Source organism: Montipora capricornis, chromosome 7, assembly GCF_036669925.1.
Source record: "Montipora capricornis isolate CH-2021 chromosome 7, ASM3666992v2, whole genome shotgun sequence".
Classification (NCBI taxonomy): domain Eukaryota; kingdom Metazoa; phylum Cnidaria; class Anthozoa; order Scleractinia; family Acroporidae; genus Montipora; species Montipora capricornis.
Window position 1 is genome coordinate 29,892,302 of NC_090889.1, and position 10,999 is coordinate 29,903,300.

Consider the following 10,999-nt stretch of genomic DNA (forward strand, 5'->3'; position numbering starts at 1 on the left):
ATTTTTTACGATAGATAGCCATTATGAAGGCACTTTCAATATTCAGTACTTTATTCTGGGATGACTGATTGGAAAACGAAAGCCTTTAATGAGGAAAAAAATTGTAAACAAAGATTCCCTATATTATGCCGGTGACGTACAACGCAAGATGAATCAGAATTCCAAATGACGTTTCATTTCCGAAGATTAGACCTAAAGCATTGGCAACGCTTTCAACTTGGTTCAAGAGTAACCATGCAGAACTTCCGAGTTGGATCTCTCTGGCCACACGCCGTTAATAGGAGCAGGAAGTGACCATGCAACAGAAAAATAATCTGCAAATAATCGGTTTCGTTGTCGGGCTGGTTGGTGTAAGGTTAACTGATTTCTTGCTGTCGAATGCATTTCTCTTATGTTAAATGATTGTTGTTTGTGCCAATCCCTATCCAAGAGTTATCTGAACATATTATTTCGTGTGTCACACAATACCATCCACTTTCAGGGGCGGGGTGTCCCTTTGCGACCGAAGTAACAGCTCTTTTTCTCTTATCAGCACCATGTAGCTCTCGTAATAAGTACCGGCGATCTGAGAGCCTCTAAAAACCCAAACTTAAGCTTGTGAACTATATTCATACCTTTTTCATCTCCGATTTCAACGTGGCCACCTCAATGATGACACAAAATGTGCACAATGTTGTGTTCACGGTTTCAAAACCCTGTCCTAGCATTTGACGAATACGTTGAAGAACGTCTTAGTTCTAGACAATTTTGAAATTCTTTTCTTATCGGCAATAAAATTCCGATAACTTAATTTATCAATTAACAAAATCGACTTATCTATTGCGAAACTGCAGGGCATGCAAGCAGACATAGGAAGTAAACAAAGGTAACTTGCGTCATCACACTTCCGTTACATTCTTGATAGCATATTTGCGAGTAGTGTATATATGTACTCATGTTCAGTTTACGATCAGAGCGCATAAAAAAGTGAACCTGGAGGTCGGGCAGTGCAATGAAAAACTGACCATTCCGAGGCGCTCATACAAAACGCTAAAAAATCCATGTCTCGGAAAGAGGGCATTTTAAAAGCCTGTAGCAAAAACGTCAATGTACAGGATTGAACCTGGGAAAGGTACGCTGAGGATCAAAGGCATAAGAGTGGGCGTTTGTGATACTTTGGTACGTGAAACCAAATTGCCCTTTCTAATCCATTTAATAATATTCATTTTAGCATACTACAAAGAACCATCAGACCAGGTCCAAATCAAGTAAAATGATTCTGTTCACCTTACACCAAAGTACATGTTTGAGTTTAACGAGCAACCGTGATTCGACAAAAAATATTACAATTGAGGATTGAGCGAGAGGCAGGAAATAGCCTCCTTAAAGCAATCCCTGATGATAGCGGCCGAGGCCGCTCGTACTTTTCAATATATCACAAGTTGCTTGACATAGAAACCCTGATATCACCGTTTCGTCTCTGCTTTCTGAAAAAATAAACGGGAAATATGAATTTTTTCACTACACTGTCAAATTGTGATTTCATGGTTATATCTGTTACAAGGGGATTTGACTTCGCGTCTTTCACATTAAGTTAGTCTGTTAGCTGATTTTCATTGTTGATCCAACAAGTCGTACTCTGGGTACCGGAGACATTTTTTCCCAAGCGTTGTCTCGTACCTTGCTTAAACGAATTTCTCTGGCACCCAGTTTAAACAACTGGATAAGAAACGCAGCAGCACTATTGTGGAAACGCCGCTCTTGTAACAACGCTCAGGCCTCGAAATCCACATTTGTTCCTTGAATTAAACGTCTCAACTTAAAAGCAGTGATATTAATTTAACTGACTAATTGAGCTAATCAATGGCATTTGCAATTTCTTCCTTGCATTGCTAACTTTAAGAAGTCGAAACCTCAGTCAAAGGCAAAAAGGTCTCAAAACTTGGCTCAAAAAAGCCTCACGCCTTGGTGTGATAATTTAATGAAATGAAATAACAGAAAATATATACGTTTCTTGACGAAATGTATTTATCATGATGACTCGGGTCAGACCGAGTCCTCCCAAATAGAGTCGAACCCAGCACATTTCGATCACTTGTTCCAGAATGCTTCACCATCGGGACTAAACGAAACTCGTGGAAGTCAGGCCATTAAATAGAGTTGGTTTTATATAAAATGATTTTCAACCTAATTAGGATGATGATCGTAGTAAGCCTTGTTATGGTCTCTGGATCAGAAAAGAACCTTTTAGTTTACACTTCACCGAGAACATATTACATAGTCATTCCATGAACTATCCACAGTATCACGCCCGATGATTTTGTTGCTGATAACGAACAAAAACAAGCCTCGTGCATGGTCGTGAGATATTTTAATATTGACATCTGAATGAGTTACAAAACAAAGACGCTTCTTTGCTTGACCACCGTCTTTCAGTAAAGGGTAACTTACAATCATCGTGATAGATATTGTTTTCAGACTCGGACACTTGTAAACTGACTGATGATAAAGAACGTGTATGTCTTCAGCAACGGCCGGATTTCCAAGAAAATAATGTCACGTCAACATGTCACACAACGCTAAACACAATTTCTCCAATATGTTCAGTGACTTTGACGAAACGATCGTAAAAAAGGGCAGTGAACACTCTGTTGCTCACGCCTTGAAATACAATCCTTCGCAACACAGCGGTTAGCCTCATGAAAAGGATATCGCTGGTCTTCAGGAAGTGGGTATAGCGATATCGTCATTAATGTACCGAGATTCTTTTGTTCTGCAGTTGGCAAAATTTAAGTATCAAAAGAATCGTTTATAACTTAGTGAATATCACTATTGACATCAATGCTCCGTGATCAACTCGTTCACTCTTGATCTTCTTAAGCTTATCTTCTACAAAGTTTTACGCATCGTCATTACGTTATGTAACTTATAATTCGGCCCACCTGTGTACTACTAATTCAGCTGATTGCAGTCAGCCGGACTCAAGGACGATTTGCCCGTGTCAACACCTCTTGACAATACCCAGCCTGCGATGTTATTGGTGGGCACGGGGTCTGATGATTGGAAGACGGTTTTGGAAGTAAATTGCACACGTGCCATCTAATAATGAGACAATGATAACATATCAGTGTTGATAGTTACAATGGACAGGTGGGAATGACGTTAGTTTGTTTACCACAGCTTCCTGTGGTTGAATTCCAAAACGTACTACCTAACGTGTGGGGTCGATGATTGAGGAAGTAAGGATAAAGGGACGGAGTGGAACAATCTAAAAGGTACGAAAAATACACCTTGGTCACTTTGGTCTTGGTCTACTCGTTCCAATTTGCAAAAACTGCAAATGTAAGAAAAGTTATGGTGATTACGACGTCATATCGGCGCTTTTTTGCCTTGTCGGTCATGTGAGAAAATAAGCACAGATCAGCAACCTATATATTGCAATCTGATTATCAATTAAAACGGGGACAGTTCTTCAAAGAAAATGGGCAAAACACCATCGTAGTCGTCACAATATCACCCTTTCGGTCAAAGTAAAGATATCTAAAAAATGCGATTCCCTTGCCGGCCAGATATTTTACATGCAAATCTTGATTCACGAATTCGGTTGATAAGGACATGTGAACTGAAAGTCAAGAAATAAACATGCATTTCTACTAATTTATTGAGTTTAATTTATATCAGACAGCGAGTCTCCAGAGGTAATTAATTTAAAACAAATGCCTGTTGGTCATTGTAATTCAGTTAAATTTATGCAGAAGTTAAGTGCCTCTATATCCTGTCTTTTATCGCAGTGAAAGTCATTTATCTTACGCTGTCTCTCCAAAAGTGAGTTTTTATTTTTTAATTGTCAAAGTACAAAAAAAGCAAAAAGGAAAAGAAAAAGGTATGCAATTCATCCAGCATGGTGACATGTGATGAATATTAAGGACTGATGAATATTTAGGACTAACAAAAAATGGTTACTTCACAGCTCGTGTCAGTAATATTTTTCGACGAATATCTTACAAAATTTCCAGTTCCATTAACCGAAGACTGGAATAAAGTAATAAACTTGATAAAGCTTTCTAAATAATTGCAAAGCGACAAGACCTGCATATTATTAGAAAACTGTAAACACTTCCGAGTTTGACTTCAAACAAGGAAATTGTATACCTTTGTATTAACCCCGCGGTAAATCGGAAGCCAAGCTAAAGTCACGTCCCAAGGAGTTCCGAACTTTGAACAAGGAAATTCTATATGAACTCAATTACACGGCATGAGGTGCTCTAACCGTAAACTTTATATGTGCAGCATTTAAGGTATTGATTGAGAAGGAAATAACAGAAGGAAATAATAGGGTACAGTGGGCGTCTACAAGTTTTAGAACAGCTCAGAGGTATGCTTTATCTTATGTGTAAACTTTTTATCATTGGATTAGGGACATTTTTGTCGATTTGAGCCCACTTCTAATAGCCCTCGAAGCGAAACGCTTTTGAAAACTAAGTGATTTAGATCAGTAACTCTTCAGCAAGTCCCAGCTTCAGTAAACGAAGCATACTTGTGCAATTTCGAAACAGTGAGGGATTTCCATGCCTGTATAAGCCACCAAAGAGTAACCTAAGATATTCCGCTGGAATATAGCTTTAACAGACTTGAGATTATAGGATAATACCGGTTAACACTCCGAAACACAGCACCGTAATTACAACTCGAGGGCTCCACATGCACAAGGATTTACGTTTTCAAATGATTGTCTTTCATTCCTAGCGTTCGATGTATAATGATTGAATGGAGCGTATTGCTTTGTCACTTCTGGGATGCTGGGAAGATGAATGGCCCTCTCATTGCCAACACTTAACAATGACAACCGAAGCACTTTTAACTACATGATTCAGTGTACAGCACATTTAAACAGCACCTCAAGAAAGTACAACTCGTTAACTTTCACTCAAATGGTCATACTTCAGGATTTCATCCTCTGATTCAAATCCAAAAGTTAAAACCACCTCAGGAAAGTACAGCTCAGTAGGTTTTACGAACGGTTACAGTTAAGAATTTCATCCAACGTCATAAACAGCACGATGCTAAACAGCAGCACAGGAAACTAATTCTCAATAGCTTCCATTTGAATGGTCACATTGTAAAATTGGACGGCGTTAGAGCTACCTTGTAGGACATCACTAATAGACAACATGCTTCTCAGCTTTTTTGAAGTTTTGAATTGTCATACTTTAGGATTTCACCCACATTGACTCAAAAGTAGGAATCGCAAAGACAGCATCTTAAACAATAGGTACTACATGACGCTGCTAGCCTGTAACCTTCACTTGAATGGTCGGAATTGACACTCAAATGCATTGAACAAGTTGAGCAAACTTATGAAGGCCGCTGTCAACTCGTCGTAGTGAAGGACATATCATTTTGAATAACGTGACATTGAATGTCACATTCACAAAGAAGCTCGAAGAGATTATTTTGACAGAGAACTCTTGGCATTGATCCAAGAGGGAATCGTATAAATTCCGGGAATTTTGCCTCTTCCTACACTGTAACATATTTCGCAGCACAGTTTTTAATTACAGTGCTGTCCATGAGGCTCATAAAAAACTGGAAAACAATTTTCCAAACGAACTCGGTTTCTAAAGCGAATCGCTCGTATTATTCGGAGCGACAATGGCAGAGGAAGTTTCAAAGGGGCAGATTTCAGTGTCACTTAGTATTTGCCTTTCGAAAAGTTTCCGATCGTGAGGGTATATGATTTACTTAGTTTTCCATTCAAAACTTGTCTGCTTTAAGAAAAGGAACCAATTTTTGCAATGTGTAGCTCATTCTTTTTTAACCAGGAAGAAGGCTTCAGTCTCCGATGATCACACTGATGATTTAAGACCCACGTTATTACTTGTGCTTATTCGAACATTTTGACATTCAGTGAGAGGTGAACAGAGGTTGCTCCAAAGTTAACTGAACTTTTATTGTATTCACGTAGGCATATAATTTGAACAAATCTACAAGCCTTTCGTCAATAAAGTTGGGGACAAGTGCCACGATGACTGGTAAGAACTGCACAAGATCTTTTAAGAACTTATTCATTTTTGGGTTACCTCTGCGTGTTTTGAAAGACGTTAGCGACGATGCTGATCAGAGATATTTTAATTTTTTTAAATTTTTATTTTAATTTATTTGCCACAATTCATGGAGTGGCAGGAGAGAGGAACAGAACTTTCGTCCCAATTGACACCTAACCCCTATATCCATAGATCACACCACAATACCGGGAACTGCATGCCTTAGTCTTCTCGAATAGTGTGTGGGTTCTTTAACGTCCCACAGAATTTATGAGACGGGACCTCCGGCTTATAGTCCTTATCCGAGAAGACTTGAAAGTCTAACCATTCGCAGATGTCGTTACAAAGGTAGCACTTTCTCCTCAGTTATTTAAAGACCCTGAGTGTTGGTCCGTCCGGAGTTGAACTCACGGCGCTCAACAAACTGAGCCACCTATGCGCGAGCCGTCAATATTTCGTGGTATTGCCGTCTCACTTTTGCGGCATGTGATTGGTTGTAATGTTGAAATTGACGTCGTTGCACTGAATTGGGTTGCTGACGTAAGCAAACAAATACGTTTCGCAGGTAGAAAGAATTGAAATTTCGATCAGGCGCGGGTTGATTAGTTTACAGTTTTATTTATCCCCAACTAGCCGTCAATATAATGTGGTATTGCCGTCTCAAAATCGCAATTTGTTTTTAATATAATAATTGGAGCTGTTGCTGATCACTGATGAAATACGATGGGCATTATTTTACCCTCCAAAGACGCGTTTCGCGAATTTTGTGCTTTTCACAAAAATATTCTTCTTACTAAAGTAAAAATAATCAACAATTATTTCTGGAAGTGGATGATTGTTTACGTATATACCCCGACACTGGTTGGATAATATTAGCCGCCTCGTTTCTCGATAAAACTTGTTCCTTGGTAACCAAAGCGAAACGGGAAGCTATTTTGCTCAGTGGTGAATAATGCTTGTTATTCACTAGCGAGCCACCCAATCAAAATGCGCCGAAAACACTATTCACTTGTGTGGTAACTGCAAGAATATATCGCGAAGAAAACCGCATAAAACAGTAACGAGGAAAAAACTAAAAATTGCTAAAACTGAGAAAATCAAAAGCAATTTGTAGAGTTACCTATAAAAGTGGCTTTCATCCTTAAGGCCATCCACTTATTGTCTCAACATCTGCAGAATTTACACAACGTAAGAGTGACCCTGGTGAGAGAAGAAAAGAATCCGGTCGGATAAACAACACCTTGCATTTATGGGAGTTTCTACTGGAGTTGCTCGAGGATGAGAGATACGCATCACTGATATCATGGACGAGAAAAGAGGCTGGTGAATTCAAGATAAAACAGCAAGAAGATGTTGCACACAAATGGGGACGACTCAAACAGCGAGCCAGTATGAACTATGATAAACTCAGTCGCTCACTGAGATATTATTATCATAAAGGGATTATTAAAAAGGTAAGAGTACCTCAAGAATTTTCTTTCCATACATAGAGAACGTAGATGGAAGCATTCTTGTGGAACTATTTCAGAGCAGGTTGAAATTTACGAAACATCATAAAATGAGCGCACCGTCGACCTCAGGTTTGTCAGTTGAATTACTGTTACGAGTTATCGACGTTACTTTACTTTACTTACTTACTTAATTCTGCGAACGGTAAGAATAGATGATGATTGAATAGAACTTGACTTTAAGTGGGAGACAATTATAGTACAATCAACACTCCTGGCTTACTAAATGGACACACAATCAACGGTCAAATTTACTATTGACACATTTTACTGAACTTCCAGACGGTCTTCTGTTACACGTATTTCAAATTGAACAATCACCTGAGTTTATCGATAAAATCTGCTGCTCCTCAGTCACCGAAGCGAAACGGGTAGCCATTTTGTTTTTCTCTGTTTGCTCAGTGGTGAATAGTACAATGTACTTGCTATTTACCTCCGAGCTAAGCAATCAGAATGCGCGGGAAGCACTTTTCACTTGTGTGGTATATACTAAATCAGTCAAATATTGCCGTAATAATATAACAGGAATGGTCTCAAAGGTTCCAAAAGAATGCACTTCCTCAAAGAGAAACGATCATACAAGATTACTTTCTCAGGATGGACTTTAAAACGAGTTAAAAAAATGCTAAATTAAAGCACGAATTTCCAAAGAAATGCTACGTGAGAGGGCCATATGCCGGATAGGGTTAATTGTCTGGTAGCTCATTGCCGTATCCATTCACTTTCAACCTCTGCTCTGCATTATACGCTGGAGAGATTGTAAGTTACAGCGGTAGACATTGCATTACTTTTTAAAACCGAAGGGGACATAGGGGCAAACCGTGGATCCTGTAAATTCACAGATTTAACCGTCGCGATGATGCAGCAGAGATCAGTTTAAAGGAGATAAAATGTAAATGTAAATGTAAATACTTTGTTTATAGTGGAAGTGCACTTAGCTATTAAGCTAGTCTACAGGCACACCACTTTTAACAATGTGAAAGAAACAATTCAAAGTTAACAGAAACATTATTAAGAACCCCAACTGGCAGGAGGCAACCAGTTGGCTATTTACAAAGCGTAGTAGAGTTGAATCCGGGACAACCGGAAACAAATCCTAACCAGAGGTTAGAACGGGATTTGAACCCGGAGCAGCCGCGTGCAAACCCAACGCCCTAACCACTGGACCACGCTTGCCTCCACGAGATACAAAGATACAGGAGTGCACCCTTTTCTAAAGTTTCATCATATTAAAATACTCCAATTTAAATCTTGTTCTTGAGGTTTAACGTAGACTTGTGCCTTCTCCGACTACCGCCTGATTCCTGACTAGCCTCACACGCATGCGCAGTCGTTTTGAGGGTGTCGTAGTTCACCTCTTCCCAACATACTCCTGCCAAACCCGAAAGAAACATTGCTTTCGCGCAGTTGAGCAATTTAAATTTTACCCACTAAATTCTGGAGGGTGGCGTCATACCCAGCATAACTTAAGCGGGAAATTAAGTAGTAAACAACATGGGGCGTATAACCGACTTCTTTAAATAAGCATTACATTAATTGGTTATCTTTAGACAAATTACTGGATCATGGTTGGCCTGGACGCCTCGCTAACTTAAGCGGGAAATTAAGTAGTAAACAACATGGGGCGTATAACCGACTTCTTTAAATAAGCATTACATTAATTGGTTATCTTTAGACAAATTACTGGATCATGGTTGGCCTGGACGCCTCGCAGGTCTCAAACTATGGGAAAGGAATGTTGCTTTCGGGTAAGCAGCAACCTCGTTGCCAGGGAAGAGGTCTTGGGAACGAGGTTGGATAAGCAGGCGTTTTGGGGTTGGGGGAGCAGGTAAAAAAGAATTTCCTGTGGGAGCCGGGCAAACTCATGTATTGCTTCTTTCCTATTTCAATTTCGTCTATTGATTTTCCACCAGGTTCAAGGCCAACGACTCGTTTATAAATTTGAAAAGCTTCCTTATGCCTACAAACCAGTCAAGTACAACTGGCCATGGAAACTTCCTAGTGAGGAGGAACAAGACAAACCGGTGAAGCGAGAAAAAAGCTCCTTTTCCAGGGAAGTTCGTCAGGCCAGGGTGTCTGCTTGGACTGCTTCTCAATCTGAGCAACTTTCACGACAGGTTAAACAGGAATTCGCTACACCTGAGGTATCCAATACATCACACTGGGCCGTCACACCTTCAGATAGAGCAACTGCCTCGGAACAAGATGTGAAAAACGAGATACCGAAAACAGTTCCACGCCTCGTTCCGTTGATAACGCCTACACCCGTTTCCGCCATTTCTGCAATCAATTCGAGAAACCAATCTCCGGATCCCATTTTTTCGGAAAGTTCTCCCAGATGCCCACATTCAGAATTCAGAAACGCTGATTATCGTTTTCAACGTCCTTCACAGGCCATGTGCCGCAGTAAAATCATATTTCCGCCATGCAGTTGTCATCGTAGTGCAAACGTGATCACGGAAGTGAAATCAGTTCCAGTTCGCGTTATCACAAGAATTGTATAGCTCTCCAAGAAATACAGAATTTGCAATGTCGTTTCAAAATCGTACGCGTTTTTCTTCCTAAATTAATCTAAACAAGCAAAATGCAATGTAATGTAAATATATGACTCATATCATTAGCTGTATGATGAAACAAAATTAAAAAAATTGTTTGTCTTGTACAATAAAATCAGAGAAACCTAACCCTACCGTTTTACCTTTCTCCTCCGTCTAATGTGTCATAACCCTATTGTTAACCATAGACATTGACTGCAGCCTATGGACGCAATTTGGCGCTAAAACACTCCCTACGTTCAAGCCCATGCTCTTGGCAGTCTCTTTCCGGCCTTCCCTAGTCGACATTCTATCTGAATTTCGACCTATGCCAGGTGATCTGCGAAGAAAAATTTTAACGCCGTATCCCACAACCGCGCGCGGCCCTAGGTGTTCTTTCCAAACTCCCAGCGGTAATTCCATCGCCCAAACTTAACAGATCATTCCCTGTCTACCACATTTCCTGTTACTGAATGATTATTCAAGTAGACCCGACGAGATCTAACCTCGCCTTCGAAAATAAGGCCGCGCGCGGTTGTGGGATACGCCCCAGTCGTCCGAGTTGACCATATTCTCCCTCGAGGCTTTCGTCTATTTAGAGTAAAAACGTTATCGTTTGTTACGTGGGCCATTCGGATCCGACTACAGATTTTTATCCTCTTCGCCTCCCCTTCATTGACACTTTCTACTGATCACCACTTTCTTATCTAGGGTAGTAAGTCATTAGTTGAAAATGGCTTACTGCTTGTCTTCAACCGTGACTTCGCCTTCGCTGTCTATGAGGTCCATGTGAGAGGAAAAACCGTACATTTGAATTTCGTCTCTTATTAAAATAAGTTTACCCGAGTCACTCTATTCTTTTATTAACCAAGCTAAAAAATCGCTTCCTCTCTTACTGCAAGTGTGGTAACCCCACTCTTCGACCGATATCAGT

The 10,999-nt window shown here is 40.0% G+C and overlaps 1 protein-coding gene across 6 annotated transcripts in view; it reads left to right on the forward strand.

The window, feature by feature from the left end:
- Positions 1 to 10,215, forward strand: part of LOC138056827 (ETS domain-containing protein Elk-3-like) — a 16,078-nt gene extending 5,863 nt beyond the window's left edge. For 2 of the 6 annotated variants that reach the window (XM_068902736.1, XM_068902733.1), the window contains 3 exons: positions 5,945 to 6,011; positions 7,200 to 7,477; positions 9,445 to 10,215. In XM_068902736.1, coding sequence (XP_068758837.1) covers positions 6,005 to 6,011; positions 7,200 to 7,477; positions 9,445 to 10,035 — 876 coding nt within the window. In that variant the 5' untranslated portion in view covers positions 5,945 to 6,004 and the 3' untranslated portion in view covers positions 10,036 to 10,215. Of the gene's footprint in view, positions 1 to 940; positions 1,159 to 3,170; positions 3,255 to 3,970; positions 4,355 to 4,725; positions 5,709 to 5,944; positions 6,012 to 7,199; positions 7,478 to 9,444 lie in introns of those variants that run through there. The other 4 variants (XM_068902734.1, XM_068902731.1, XM_068902735.1 and 1 more) reach the window with 4 other exon arrangements.
- Positions 10,216 to 10,999: the final 784 nt, after the last annotated feature.